Source organism: Vipera ursinii (genome assembly GCF_947247035.1).
Source record: "Vipera ursinii genome assembly, chromosome: Z".
NCBI lineage: Eukaryota > Metazoa > Chordata > Lepidosauria > Squamata > Viperidae > Vipera > Vipera ursinii.
In genome coordinates this window covers 14,953,548-14,969,561 of record NC_139517.1, presented here as the reverse complement: position 1 = coordinate 14,969,561, position 16,014 = coordinate 14,953,548, and the positions used below count along the sequence as shown (strand labels likewise).

At 43.1% G+C, this 16,014-nt stretch overlaps 2 protein-coding genes across 2 annotated transcripts in view; both read right to left on the bottom strand.

Annotated features, from left to right (window-relative positions):
* The window catches only part of RPL28 (ribosomal protein L28), a 532,136-nt gene that overhangs the window by 397,240 nt on the left and 118,882 nt on the right, over window positions 1-16,014 (bottom strand). The window lies entirely within an intron of this gene.
* Window positions 6,012-10,909, bottom strand: LOC310649988 (sulfotransferase 2B1-like; the record flags this gene model as incomplete). Its single annotated transcript, XM_083378821.1, has 6 exons — window positions 6,012-6,151; window positions 6,257-6,437; window positions 6,759-6,853; window positions 8,774-8,900; window positions 9,557-9,765; window positions 10,765-10,909. 6 exons carry the CDS (start codon window positions 10,907-10,909, stop codon window positions 6,012-6,014), a joined length of 897 nt encoding a protein of 298 aa, XP_083234947.1.

The following is a 16,014-nucleotide window of genomic DNA, read 5'->3' as shown; positions in this document are numbered from 1 at the left end:
TGCATCACTGGGTGATCTTGTCCAAAATGGGGCTTTGCCTGTGCATACAAATGTCTATGCAGATGCACCTTGCATAGACAAGAGCAGGAAACATTTTGGGGACTACTTCAGAAAAGCTCTAAACCAGGAGTATCCAACCTTGGCAACTTTAAGACTTGTGGACTTCAACTCCCAGAACTCCCCAGCCAACAAAAATTCTGGGAGTTGAAGTCCACAGATCTTAAAATTTGTGGAAAGTTGGACATCCCTGCTCTAAATTACATTTAAAAGCATCCTGAACAGGTGACAAAAGAGGGCAGAGATTCCACTCTCTCACTCTAGTTTCATCATAAAGCACATTTCCCGCCATTGGTCGTTCAGGCTTAGTTCTCCAAATCAAGGAAGAGTTCATAGACCTGATGGGTACAAGGGGAGAATCCAGAATGGGTCCCAGGAGACTGCCCAGCAAGGGCCAGAGGAGGCTTGGCTAAAATGACCCATAGGTGCCAGACTGATCCCATCTCTAGGGGTTCCCTATAACATTGATGGGATGGTTGAGAAAGACCCCAAGTTGCACTCACTTGAAAATGAACATGGGTCGTGTTATGTATTCGGTTCTTGCAGGCATTGAGCAAGACAAAGGGTTCAAACAGCAACAGACTTTATTGAGAGTCAGAACATAACAGAAGCAGACTAATAGTTGCTGCGCATCTATTTATACGATTGGCCTCTAGGCGGCAACCAATAAGATTTAAAGCAGCAGTTTCCCGCCCAAACACTTACTTAACCGGCAGGAGACAGCCAGTCTAGTTCAGCCCAGCAACCATTACAAGACATGCAAGTAAAGTCAGCCATTTACAAACAGTTTAAACACAAGCAAGTAATTACAGCATATAAGGTCAGTGCATTACAGTGCATGTTAAGGAGGAAAACAGCCAGGACACCTAACACCAAATGATGGCTGTTGGAGATCAAAAGCAACATCCTTGAGCTGCTGGGACATGTTTGCAAATGAAAGATGCCTCTGAGTTAAGCTGGTTTACCCTCCCCCAAAACTAAGCAATTTTTGAGCAGATGTGGCAAATGTAGTCTGGATTCCCAGGAAGGAGGGGCTGCACTGTAGAGGCAAAAAGATAATGACGTTTAGATAGTCTGGAAGATGCTCAAGACAGCTCTTTCCTAGAAGTTCCTGGAGTATATCTTTAAAGTACGCTAGCAAGAGTTTAGTCTATAGGTGAGGAACAATGAAAGAAGCTCTTTAGAAGTAGCTCAGCATATGTTCCTTGGTTTTTGGAGCCTGAAAGAAAGAGAGATAAATACACTGGAGGATAAGATGATTGGCAGTTGCTACTATATCATGCTAAATACACACATACACAGATACACAGACCCGATATCAAAGGCATGCTTGGGACACAACCAAAAACTACTGCAGCCCTTTTGTCCTGCTAATAAACTTCACAGAGGTAAGTAGGTAGGTGGGTTGGTTGGTAAGTTGGTTGGCCAGTGAGGGATTGGATAGGCCTCTAATCTCAACCAGCATGATGCTTCATTTTTTTCTGGGCTTCAACCTAGGATAGTCTTCTGACATTTGGAAATTAATAGGAAAAAATCTGTTTGCAATCATTGCATTGTTCCTGTTAAATGTGAAGGATGCAAAGGAAGAAAGAAAAGAATGAACTTAATGGGAGGGGCATCAATAAAAATTCAGAGAAAATGTATGCATTAACAGGGAGGTGAGGCTGGACCCAAAGGGCATTGCTCTATAATTGGATCCTAGAGTGGCTTAAAAACATTAGGAACAGAAATCTTTGTTAAATTTGCATTTTAATTTAATTTACCTAATCTGCAATTTCAAATTAATGTGCAAACACGGTCACTTACACCTTTTTGTAAATTTTGTAATAGAGTTCTCCTGTCTGAAAGCATTATAAAAAAAATGTGGGTATTAGTAAATGCACACACACACACACACACACATACACACAGAGAGAGGGAGAGGCATATTTGGAAAATATTGTGCAAATCCCATTTTTACAAGGGAAGACTGCAAAAATATCTCCAAAAATGTGCATCATCATGTGTTGACTTCTGAAAAAAGAAATCACAAAGATGGAGAAACCAAAAAGAATACTCTAAAAAAGAGAATCAAACCAAATTTATCCAAAAGATATTAAGATTAGGATTATGTAGCCCTATGGATTATGGAATGAGCAAGATGTTCCTAAATTCCAAATGCAGTTAGATCTCAGGATGCAATCTTATTTATACCAGGAACAAGCCATCATTAAACTCAGCGCAACATACGGTAGGTATGAAAATATGGAAAAGATTGTCCTCTTTATTCAGACCAACAATTATTTTTTTATCAGACGGTCCTGGTTTCAAAGCTACTTCTCTTCTAAAAAAGGGCTTGTGATTTCTGTCTGAAAGCTTCAACTTCCACACAGTGATATAATGCAATAATTTTAAAGTTAGGGCTCAGCAACCCACTACAGACAAAGGAAGCTGTAAAGCTCTTTTTCACAGCCTCATTAATGTATATTCCTCCAGTGTGCAGAAAAATATGCCGGCGTAATTTGCATTACCCTAATGGCCAAGCTCTAAATCGCCCTCAGTAATGAGGCATGCAAGTGATCTATCTGCACAGCTTTACTGCAGCACAATTTAAGGGCAACCATTGATAGATTCCCTTGCTTTTCTTTTCCTGTCCACCCTGCACCAGTTCCCAGGGGAAAAGCACCATCAACACTCTTCACAGGAGGAGGCAGCCCTAGGTAAAGATGAGTAGGCACCTGAGGTGGAAGTTCTAGGGCCTAGGCCAGTGGTGGGATTCAAATATGTGAACAACTGGTTCTCTGTGTGGATGCCGCTTCCGGAGGTCCGTTCAGGGCCTAGGCCAGGGGTAGGCAACCTCGGCTCTTTTATGACTCATGGACTTCAACTCCCAGAATTCCTGAGCCAGCTCAGGAATTCTGGGAGTTGAAGTCCATGAGTCATAAAAGAGCCGAGGTTGCCTACCCCTGGCCTAGGCAATAAAAAATTAGCTACCAGTTCTGCCGAAATGGTGCGAACCGGCTGAATCCCACCACTAGCCTAGGCTACCCTTCAAGTGGTCCAAGTGACAGGGTCAAAACCTGCCACTCAAGTAACTGCTGTTTCTGAATACAGATCTATCAGTTTTCTGGAACCCAAATGACAGGACTTGTTTGCATATCTTCTGGAAGATTTGTCAACCTCCATCCAAAAACAATGTAGCAAGATTCGCTTAACAACCACATGGTTCACTTAACAACCAGTGATTTGCTTAACAACTGTAAAGGCTGTAAAATGGGGCAAAACTCATTTAACAACTGCCTCGCTTAACAACAGAAAATTTGGGCTCAGTTGTGATCGTAAACCAAGGAATGCTTTGTAGTTCATGGATGTGATTCACAAAGTGGCTGCCTTTGTTGGGCAAGTTTTATATCCCTTCAACCTTGCTCTTCTCCCCCTTTCCCTCCACCCCCCATCAGAGTTACTTAGTTCAGACATCAGCAAAGGAAAATTACATACAGGTAGTCCTGGACTTATAACTGCAAAGTTACAACAGACTTCCCAAAAAGGAATTTACAACCAAGATTCAAAGTTCCAACAGCTGGAGGCCTCCTCCTCATGGTAACATGATCACATTTGGGTAGTCAGTAATTTGTGGACATTTGCAGGGTCCCACAATCACACAACTGCAATCTATGACTTATTTTGCCAGAAACTAGCTGGTTTTTGGTCAAGAATGCCCACTGACGCCAGTGGTTCACTTAAGGAACACCACAGAAAATATCATAAACCGAGTCGGTCACATGATGACCTGCTTAATGACCCGTATGACATATGACGATAATTCTGGGTTCAGTTATGGTCGTACGTTGAGAACTACTTGTATTAGTGAGGACTAAATGTCTAATAGGTATTGGGTTCCTGCTAAGACAAACTAGAGAAATTATTATCTAATTGGGGTTAGAGCTGGAAGTTTCTTATCTCACAGCTCATGAGAGTAAATAGGAAAAGCTGTCTTGTCTGAGCAGACTCTTTTCCAGGTGTTAATTAAAAAAAATGCCATGTTGTCATTTCAGTTAGGAACTACTTCATTACACTGAGAAAAAGCATTATCAGTCATAGGAGATAACATATTTGTGGAGAAAAAAAATGCAATTTATAACCATGAATTGACAGCAACCTACTCCTGATCAAAAATATTCTTTTAAAAATAAGAACACTGATTTGGGAGGTCCCAGTTCAAATTCTACTGAATTTCCTGTTGCCCTTGTGACCCCAAATTACTGGGCCTTACACCCTCACTTTAATTCCTGATGATTAAATGGTAGTGAAAAACAATCCAAATTTAATCTGTGTTGTGCAAATAGACTCTTATTATTCCCATCTGATGTTTAAATCAGCATCACCATCTGGTGGTTGGTGATGATAGCTATTACTATTTCATTTGCCATTGCTTTTTGTAACACCCACAATAGGGCCAGATAACACTGATAAAAATATAATAAACATTTTGTTGGGGGAAAGGAGACATGGAACAACAAAACAGAACTTTTGTTTTATATTTATTCCATGATTTCAAAAAGTCCCTGCAGGAAAAAAAATAGCATGTAAAGAAGAATCTAAACAAAACACTTTGTTTTGACAAATTATTGTTTTTTTCTTGTGAAACACTACTCACATATGGAATGCCACCACTTCAGATTGCTTAGTTCAGGGGTGGGGGGAATCCAACTTTTCTCTTTTCTACTGTTTTCACAGTATGTTAGAGACTTAAAGGCACAAAGCATGAACTTGCCCAGAAATTCAAAACATTGCAAAGACTTAGGATTCCTATACTATACTTAACATGAGAAGGGCCTAAGGTAGTCCTCAAGTTACAATCATTCATTCAGTGACCGTTTGTGGAGTTACGACGACTCTGCACGAAGGGACATAACTATGACTAGTATTCAAAGTTCTGGCTGTTATAGTGCCTCCACACACACACACGGGCACGCACACACACAGACACAGATACACACACACGCACACACCAGTCGTTTGAATTCAAGGGCCTGCCAACCAGCTCGCACATACTACCAGTTGCGGCGGTTCACAATTACATGATCAGCTTTTGTGACCTTTCCTGCTGGCTTCCCAAGAGCAAAGTCAATGGGGTATCTGGCAAGAAAGATTGCATGTCACTTAGGGAGGTTCCACACACACACACACACACTTTCTTCACTCGTCTACACATCACACCTTCCTTCCCCTTTCATTCACACACACTCCTTATTGTCTAATCAAGAGCACTCACTGAGTTTAAAACACTAAAACATTTATTGTTGCTACCAATACAAAAGAATCTGGTAAAACTAACAGTCAAAGATAAATTGGCACTAGTTAAAGGTCAACGGGATTCACAGAGTCTCTTTGGCTGCCCAACGACTCCAAACAGATGAAATGTTTAACTTCACTTTCAAGCTCAGCCTGCTCATCTACACATAGCCTTTTTCCACAACCTTCCCACAATCACACATAACCTGCCCCTTTCTCCAGCCTCCCTGTGCTCACACACTCTCACATTCCCCTCGTCATCTTTCCACAGCCCCCTGAACTGACACACACAATATGCGCATGCCTGCACCCCATACCCTCTCCTTGGCTTCCCTGTGCCCACACTCATTATGCACGCACACCCACACCCTCATGGCCTGGACCAGGTCTTTCAGGACCCCCACCCCTGTGGCACCTGTTCACTCCTGATCTGGGACTTGTTCTGCTTCACACATAATAACTTGCATATCTTGGGTTACAACAACAACTAGGTCTGGATTGCTGCCACTAAGTGATGTGGTCATGTAATGTTGTGCTTTACGATTCTATTTTTTAGCAACGGCAATCCCGATTCTGATTGCAGTCCTAATTCAAGCACTACCTATATTGAATGAAATATATTTTAATTCACAAAGTTTGGGATTTTTTGATTGCAGCGTTGCTCCTTGCCATTCAAAATCTCAAATTTCCTGATGGTTTTCAACTTGGAACTCCTCCCAAGGAAAGTTGGTCTCTAGACCATTCATTTTTTCTTGGTACAGCTGATGGAAAGCAGCACTTTGCTCTTCAGTGAAGTGAGTTTTCCATTCCCCAGAAACCCCTGCAAAGAAAGGGAAGGAAAAAGGTGAGACACTATGTGTTTTACTGCACCACCTTCTAGAGATTCATTGAACTGTGGATTTTCTCAAAGCGTTTTGATCTCTACCTTTCCTGAGGAAAGGGCTGATCTTTGGATCCATCAGTTCTTCAGGAACCATGGTATAATTCACCATCTTGTTGCTCTTCATCACTCCAAAGGAAGCATTTGCCACCACTGAGTCAACAGCAGCAGGATCCAAATTCTTGCCTAGGAATTCACAGATGCGAAGAACGCTGCCACGTAGATCCTAAAGAGAGAAGATCATGTGGAAAAGCTGGGTCTCTAATTCAGGACCTTTAGAACAAAATGACTCCTGAATTAGAGTGGGGAAGGAAGGAAGGAAGGAAGGAAGGAAGGAAGGAAGGAAGGAAGGAAGGAAGGAAGGAAGGAAGGAAGGAAGGAAGGAAGGAGAGAGCTAATAGATGGATAGACAGATGACAGACAGATAGATGACAGAGAGGGAGATGGAGAGAGAGAGAGAAAGAGAGAGAGATGGTAGACAGAGACAAGAGACAGAGACAAAGAGATGATGGATGGATGATAGGCAGACAGCCAGACATCTATCTACCTTTAGCAATTCATCATAGACCAGAAGGAGAAACTTCTTCTCATTTTTGTAAGCCAACCAGCTTTTGACATGATCAAACCAGGTGCCAAAGAGAACTGGGGTAAGCAAATAAGAAGGAAAACATTTTTGAGTTATTTTTTTTATTTTTATTTTTTGTAACAGCATAAGATTTTAATATAGTAAGCAAAATACAGTAACTCTGGAATTGGAAACCTATATGCACTTACCTAATAGCAAATTCCACTGATCCCAGAAAAACTGGCTTCTAAGCCAATGTTCATAGCAAAAGGAGAGGGATACTGCTCCTCCAGATGTTTTGGATAACAATTTCCACAATGCCTTGCCACAGGCCATGCTGGCTAGGCAACAAGGAACCAAAATCCAACACATCTGATTTATTTATTTATTTATTATTTTAATTCCATTTATATCCCGCCCTTCTCCGAAGACTCAGGGCGGCTTTACAAACTTAGCAGTAGCCTTCATTCTATGTACATGCCTGCTTATTAGGGCTTTCACACACACCCCAAGCGGCATTATTACAAAGTCGGCTTATTGCCCCCAACAATCTGGGTCCTCATTTTACCTACCTCGGAAGGATGGAAGGCTGAGTCAACCTTGAGCCTGGTGGGACTCGAACCTGCACTAATTGCAGGCAGCTGGTGTTACTTAAGGAGGCACTAGCCCGCTGCTCCACCAAGGCTGATGGAATGACCATGTTGCCCACTTGTGTCTGACAAATGATCTATTAACATTGTCACCAAAAACCATCATCTCAGCCAAAGGGAAAAAAAGCTAAGGAGACAGCAAGGAGCTAAAAATTCACCTGACAGAATCCATTTGTTATCATCTAACAGACAAAGCAGATTGTTAGTGCAGACTTGACATCCACAGACACTTGACACACAGGGGGATTCTACAAAGGACTGGCATTTTGCTTCATCAGAGGACATAATTTAATTGGTTCCAGGTCAGGCAAAACATGACCCAACCAAACTGAGAAAGGAGCAATCAGATTTACCAGTTGCATCTTTTACATGCCAGAGGTCAATGCTGTGAGTTGTGAGGCAGTTAAAAGCGGGTCAATTTTATGACAAAAAATAGCATAAGCAACTCATGTTTTCGCTGTATAAAGAATGAAGGCAGCAAAGGGGTTATAATGAAGGGGCTAAGATAGATAGTTAACTAAGATGTTGGTGGTGAAGGATCTAAGGAGGATCTCAGAGTAAGATTGTAATACAAAATGGATAGGACCCTGAAGACCAAAGCTAAAATGGCATGTTCCTCTCTGAATCTGGAGTTGATTTCTTAGCATTTTTAAACCAGGTTAAATTATTTTAGGACTTAGACCATTAGAATGTCTAACACAGAGAATGTATTTCTCATGTCCTTCCTATCTCAAAATGCAGAGAAGTAGCGCCATCAATTCTGGGCAATTCCATTTGGTGGTAACTTCAGGGGTTAACCTGGGACTCTGGCTATCCATCCAAAATAGACTTGTCAGCTAGTACATGTTAAGGCAGGGGTGTCAAACTCAATTTCATTGAGGGCCACATCAGCATTGTGGTTGCCCTTGGTGGGCCGGGTGGGCATGGCCAGGGTGGGCGTGGCCTACTGGGTGGGCGCAGCTGGAGTGCGTATGGCCTACTGGGTGGGCGTGGCCAGCTCTACATCGTTCGCATCAAGGGTGCCTATGGGGGCCTGAGCAGCAGTGGGACAGATCTGAGGGTCTCTGGCAGAAGGAGGGTCTCTGGACCAGGGCCATGGCAGCGGGGACCATTTCCTCACTGTTTCCAGGATGGCTTTGGGGGCCACATGAAACCACTTCGCGGGCCGGATCCGGCCCCCAGGCCTTGTGTTTGACATGTCTGTGTTAAGGGGAAAGATGAATCATCAAGAATAATAAAAGAGGGAATAATAAATGAGGAATTTCTGACACTGATTCTTTCTACTAGGGATTCCAGTGCTTTGGCGAACAAATCATGAGTCTAAATTTCCAGCCTCTGCCCACATACGTTTCCCTGCTGAAAACAGCTCAATAAATTCTCCAAAATCCTCCCTAAACTCCAGAAATGAAGACATCTTGGCATAATGGTAGAACGATACACAGACATCCTTGGGGTCACGGACAGTGTAAATAGCCTAGAAGAGAAAGTTTTCAAGTATTAGAATGGCTTTATCTCAATGGTTCTTCCCATAGTTCCTTCCCAAAAAGCAATCTGGTGAGGCCAGAAGGCAATGTTAACCTCTCTTACCAGTTATGCCCCCATATCTGACTGCTGGCTGATTTCTTAGCAGTGATCAATGGAAGCATGCTTTCTAACACAGAGAACGTAATTAAGATTCATCCACCACACTAAGCCATAATGGGTTTCCTTTGATTTTGGCTTAGTGTGTTCGCCATCATGGTTGTAAACTACAATTACAATTGTCCCTTACTGAAGACATCCTTGAATTCAAGAATGAAGGCAAGTATACTACATGTCCCACAATAATGTTGCAGGATGCCAATCTGGGTTAGTTACCGGGACCAGAGGTTTAGTCTTCTGAGCTTTTGGACTCTTGCTGGAATCCATCCTCAAAAAACTTCTCTTTACTACAATGTGTAGACAGAAGTTCCCTGAGGATGGGCTCCAGCAAGAGTCCAAAAGTTCAAAAAACTAAACCTCTGGTCTTGGTGACCAACCAAGATTGAATCCTTTAATTGAATCCATTGTTAAACATTCCATGGGTTGTTTGTTGCATCGATATATTCTCTCTATATGCACACCCACAAGTATATGTACAAATGGAATCACCTTAGCTTGCGAAGAGAAGAACCCTTCTGGAAAGATTGTTGCAGGCAAATGAGAGGTAATGAGCCGAGGGGAGGGTCGGTCCTCCAAATACTGGGTTGCTGTCTTGTGTTCAACCCAGGGCACCCGTTCCCAACAAGGGACTGACTGCGAGAAGGTGGGATCTCCATTGCTATAGATCAAAGTAAGAATTTCTTGCATCCAAGTTGTTCCTGAAAACAGACGAGAAGATTGCATACTTCTTACCCTGAACGTATGCAGGGCGTCTTTGAAGATATCTACCAAAGCTATAGGAGCTGTGGAAGAAATTGCCCCAGGGTTTAGGATTTGAAATGATCCAGAGGAACCATACTCACAAGAAGTAGCACTAATTAAACAAAATCCCAGGTATTATTTCAGTATTTGGGGTTTCCCCACATGTATGCACTTCCATTAACGGAGTCACTAGTTTCGATGGACAAAACAAAATTGGAAGGATAGACAGACAGATGGACAGGAAGAGGATGCAATGTACTGCACGTTGTTCAAGTGCCTGTTCTCTTTCTGTCTCATAGTTTTAAGACAGGGGTGTCAAACTCAATTTCATTGAGGGCCGCATCAGCATTGTGGTTGCCCTCAGGGGGGCCGGGTGGGCGTGGCCAGGGTGGGCATGGCCTAATGGGTGGGCGTGGCCAACTCTACATCCCTGGCATCAAGGGTGCCAATGGGGGCTTGGGCAGGAGTGGGACAGATCTGAGGGTCTCTGGCAGAAGGAGGGTCTCTGGGCCAGGGCCAAGGCAGTGGGGGCCGTTCCCTCACTGTTTCCAGGATGGCTTCGGGGGCCACATGAAACCATTTCACGGGCCGGATCTGGCCCCCGGGCCTTGTGTTTGACATGTCTGTTTTAAGACAATCCTGTCAACAGTGGACAGAACTGCAAATAGTTCCAACATACATCCAAAAATCTTTTTTTTTAAAAAAAAAGTTTTTCAACAAGGCATCTATGTTTATAAGATTCTGATTCCACGCACTTCAAAAACTGCTAGCTTTGGTAATTTTTCTGGAAAAGTTCTGGCAATTGTAATTTTATCTGTCCACACAACTGCTAAACATAAAATGGTGCCTTGGCATATATACTCTGAGAAAAGTGAGTTAGAGCAAACCATGAAAGTATAAAGTAATATATTTCCTTGGCCCCCAAATTCCAGGGGATAGGCCCTTGTGTGACTCACCAGATTTGGGGTAGGTAACATTGAAGACATCACTATCCTGCACTTGGAAACACTGGTGGGCGTAGCGAACACTCTCTTCACTGTGCACAATGCTTGGAAAAGTGATTCCTCCATACTGAATAGACTCGACAATCCGTTTGGCCATTGTTTTGCTATGGAGGAAGGAAAAAGACACGAAGTAAAAAGAGAAGCCTGAACGTCCTTTTAAGTCTCTGTCTCTGGAAAAGAGGAAATCCTCCGATGGAATTAACAGGAAAGAGGAAGAATGCAATTCCAAAGTTTTCCTTCCTTGCTTCTTCAAAATCTACTGTTCGCCTCTCTACAACTCCACCAAACCTGTTTTTCCTCTTCTCATCTTCCAGCCTCCTTTTCTGTGCCACTTCTCTTTCTGAGGCAGGCTGTTCAGAGGGGAAATCTTGGCTTTTATTGAGAAAAATTCACAAAAAGAGACTTTGTCCTTTGAAAAGGGAGGAGAGCCAGGACAGTGAAATTCAGGTCACACATGTACAGTGTATGGTCACAGTTCTCCCTGCCTTCCACTCATACAGATAGACAGAGAGAGAAAAAAATAATAAGTAAAACCCAGACTTAGAAGAAATGTGCATTGCTACCACATTTCTGTAACGTTATTGTACATCAGCGGCTCCCAGCCTTTTCAAGGCTCCATACCAGCAAAACTCATTTTTTCCAAAAGAATCCAATCATCTGACTCACCCCCTCCAGTTTTAATTCACTGGTAACTACTAGAGGGCTCAAGACTCCTGACCCCTCCAGATGGAGAGTTTTCCTCCATTCAAGGGTCCTCTGCTATTCATTTATAGCAGAAGAGGGCCACCTGCAGCCTTCCAGATGCTTTGGACAAAGTCCTATAATCTCTCTCTCTCTCTCTCTCTCTCTCTCTCTCTCTCTCTCTCTCCCTCCCTCCCTCCCTCCCTCCCTCCCTCTCTCTCTCTCTCTCTCTCTCTCACACACACACACACACACACACACACACACACACACACACAGGCTAATGGCAACCAGAATTCAGCATCATCCAGAAAGCCAAGTGTGGTCGGTCTCCAATTTAAAGGGCTGCTATCTTTTCTTCTGAAAAGAGAGCCATTACCAGATACAACTACAGAAATTCAAAAGGTGAGGCTTTTGAGTCTCTCAGGGCATAGAAAAGCAGACAAACGTTCCTTTCTCATCAGACAACCAAAATCTCTGCTGTCAGGATCTGGATCTCAATTATTGGTCCATCTACGTTCTTAGGGGCCATCAGTTAACTCACAGAAATGGTCTATAACCGGGGGTGTCAAACTGCTGGCCCGCCGACCAGATGCGTCACGGCGAAACCGCGCCCACCCCATTGCTGACAATGGGGAAAAAAGTTGTGATACACTGCCACACGTCACGTGACGTTGCGAGTTTGACACCCCCGTTCTAGAACAATGAAAGCCAAGTGTTCAGCTCCCCTCCACCACCATCAAGGTTGTCAAACAAACCCACTGTAAATCTGCTTTTGTGTTTTTTTGGAATAACAGTAGAATGCGGGAGAAATCTAAGAGCTCATCTTTGAAGAAGATGTTAAAGGCATAGGGTTCTGTGCCAAGCAGACATGTTGGCAAGCTAAATCTAAACTGCTGGAAATTTCTTCCTTCCACAAAAATCCAGACCTCCCGTTTACTTCTCAGTTGTGACTTGTAAAGTGCCAACAAATCATTGCAGATTAAATCAGAATTGGAAGACCCTCTGGATCCACCACTGAACCATCTCATCGTAGTTGAGCTGGCCACCAACCAAGGTGGTAGATTCCACCACCAAGCAATTTTTATGATGTGTGGAAATTCTTCCTCCTGTTTTAACTAAAATCTGCTTCCCTGCATTTGCCCACAGTTCTTGACTTCCTCTGTAGAACAGAGAGCTTGACGTTTCCATCTTGGTCATCATTAGGCTATTTTTACCCTTCCTTATGGCTCCTAAAAGCTGCAGGGATGTGATTCTAAGGAAGTGAAGGTCTGGATGGGACAAAACAAAAAAAAGTTGGCCTCTTTAGGGAGAGGCTGGTTGTCTGTTGGGTCTGCAGCTGGCCTGTGAACCACAGGGTCTAACTATGAAGTTGTTTGAAGATTAGCTATATATCTCACCTTCTGCTTCTTAGTCATATTGTTAGATCTTCTTTTGAGGTCATTTTTATTTACCACCACCCACTCACTTCAGGTAATTGTCCAGTTCATCAAAACCCTTCTTACAATGGGGCACTTGAACGACACAGGACTGAGTAGAGCAATTACTTCTCATGATCTGATCAGTGATTTTGGTGTTGTAATCTAATTGCAATAACTTTATTAGCAGCCGTGCTACATTGTTGGCTCTTCTTTAGCTTGCAATCTACTAAGATGCCCAAATCTTTTCCCTTTCTACAGCAGCCAACCCCGTTTTCCCTCTTCAGTACTTCTGCCTTTTTTTTATAAAACCTAAATACAGGATTTTTTTTCCATTTTCCTACAAATATCCTTGATTTATACATGCAGTAAAATGCAGCTGAGAGTGAGCTAGTAGACTAATGGAGTTAAAAACAAAAAAAAAACACCACCATCCCTTCACTCCACAGGGGTTTTATGATTAGTTTGGTTTTGGTTTCTTGTTAATGCCTTTCAATTAAAGTTTCCTACCAGTAAAATTCTAGCAGGTCCATCTAGAGCCATTCTCTGGATTGGCTAATATGATTCCATGCAGTGAATATATCTTGTTTGGGAACAGCATAAACAGAAGCCTGTCTACTAACCACTGAATCCTCCTAGGAACTCCTTTGTGCAACATTTCAAATAAGTTACCCAGGATTAATAATAACGTTTTAGAAGAAGCATATGAAAATCTGAAGCAATGACACACCCCTACATATAAAGAACAGAATACCCATATACTACTGTTGTGGAAAAACCCAATGAAAAAGACAAGAGACAGCAACACAAAACAATAATCCTGTTCTGTACCAGCCTGCTACCGGCCCTGCAGCAAAAGCAGGGACAACCCCTTTACAAATGGCAAGAGGCTGGAATAAAGCCTGCCAAATTTATTAACATAAAACAGAGCAAGACAAGACACCAACCATGAAACAGGAGCTAAGAAACAGGAACTATCCAAGCGGTTGCCTTCAGCAAACCAGCCCTCCCACACATTCCCCTTAAATACAGTTCAGGGCGTGGTCTCTCTCTGCCTCCTTCCGAGGTGCCCCATTGCCTTCCTGTTTACTCCTGATTGACTGCCTCCTGCGTCGGGCGTCCTTGAACAGGGCCAGCTGTGGGTCATCTTCATCCACGCTCACACAGCTGGGTCTCCGTCGTGACCAGGTGGGAGGGGCCCGGCTGAGGGCTCTGCAGAGCCTCAAGGCCATCATCAGCAAGCTCTTCAACACCCCCCTCCTCCTCCTCTGAGTCGTCCGACCCAACTGCCGAACCCACAGGCTGACCCTGAATCACAACAAATCCTTACTTTAAGATTCAGAGGTTTATTTTGCTAATAATTTGGAACATAGCAAGCATAATAACACATCATCATGTACATTAATAACCCACTGCAATGAGAACAGTTCCCTACAAACAAAGTCATTGGGGAAGCCTGTAGGAAATTGGAAGTCCCATTACTTTCCCCTTCCATTACTTTTTTTTCTGTACATGGCGATTCTATTTTTTCTGTTTAGGTAAGGAAATAACTCAGAAAGGATGGCCCAATGGGGTCATGGGTTGTCTAATAGTTACCTAAAAATATAAGGAATTTTAAGCTTTGAAGAATTGTTGGAGAGGATATTCGTGGTCTTCACAGCATAGTGAGGCTTGTATGATTTCTTAGCTGCTTGCAGGTATAATGAAGAAATCCTTGTGATTTCTGCACTGTTTGGCCAGCTTAAGGCGTACTTCTTAATCCAGGGGTCTTTAAACTTGGCCCTTTTATGACTTGTGGACTTCAACTCCCAGTATTCCTCAGCCAGCATGCCTGCCTGAGGAATTCTGGGAGTTGAAGTCCACAAGTCATAAAAGGGCCAAGTTTGAAAACCCCTATCTTAATCTTTCCCAGCCAAGCATCTTCCAGACTGTAGGAAATGTAAGGGTTTCATATGACTGAACCTTTGCTACCAAGAATGTTCAGAAATGCCCCATCATATTTATCCTGGACATTTAGACCACTGAGTATCGAAGCAGGTTTGACACACAACACAAAGTGTCAACTAAGAGGCACACAAACACTAAAAGATACTTACACATGAACCAGATAAGATTAGAGCAGATAGCACTACATCAATCCAAGTAGCTAGCTTCTCTTTGCCTTGGTTTAGACGACAGGCTAGGCCATTATGTAACTAGTTTGGGTTGACTTAGTGCAATGTGTGCACTCAGAAATTACAGCTTATACATTGTGGCTTACAAACTCCATAGTGCTTTAAGCAATTCACGCTGATTGAAAATAATTATTTTTTTCTCTCCTGCTTAAAAGTAAATAAAGTGAGAAATTGGTCACCTTTGCCAGAAGACTCAATTCCTCCAGCACCACAAGGCTGCAATACCTAGACATTCAACAGGTGCATTTGCTTTTTTTTCCTTATCTTTCCCCTTTTCTGGACAGGAAATCTTGAACAGCCTGGAATTCTGTTTATCGGACAGCTCTCAACGGAATAAACCTGCCTGGAAAAACCTTATTTTCACTCCATCCTTACTTATGCACAATCAGGGCTTTTTTTTCTCATAGAACGCTCAGAACGGAGTTCCGGCACCTTTTTTGGATGGAACCTTGTAGGGTAGGCAAGGCAGGTTGTATGACATGTGTGAGTTCCGGCACCTTTTTCTTTTACAAAAAAAGCACTGTGCATAATTCCCAATAAAAGCTGACTTTTGGCTTCTATACAAACGGCTCCTGCTGTCTTAAATGCCTGGTGGTGGTGTGTGTGTGTGTGTCTCCCCCTGCCTCCCCCACGCAACAAACCCCTTTTAGTTCTGGACTCCAGACGCACGTCTGTTCTCCAAAGAAAATCCGATTTATTTTTTTTCTGCCACGGCTTTTTCCCAACCCGCCTTTGCAGTCTCTTCCTAATAAACCCCGATCGCCTGGAAGCCGAAATAGGTGCCTCTCCGCCCTTCCTTTTTCATAACCTACTAAATTTCACTTCATTCCCACCGGACTCGGGCGTCCTGATTTTCCGATAGCCAATCCTGGGTTTCTGGGAGGGACTTCGCAGACGTTTCTCAAGCTTTGCCTCCTAACCGGGGACCG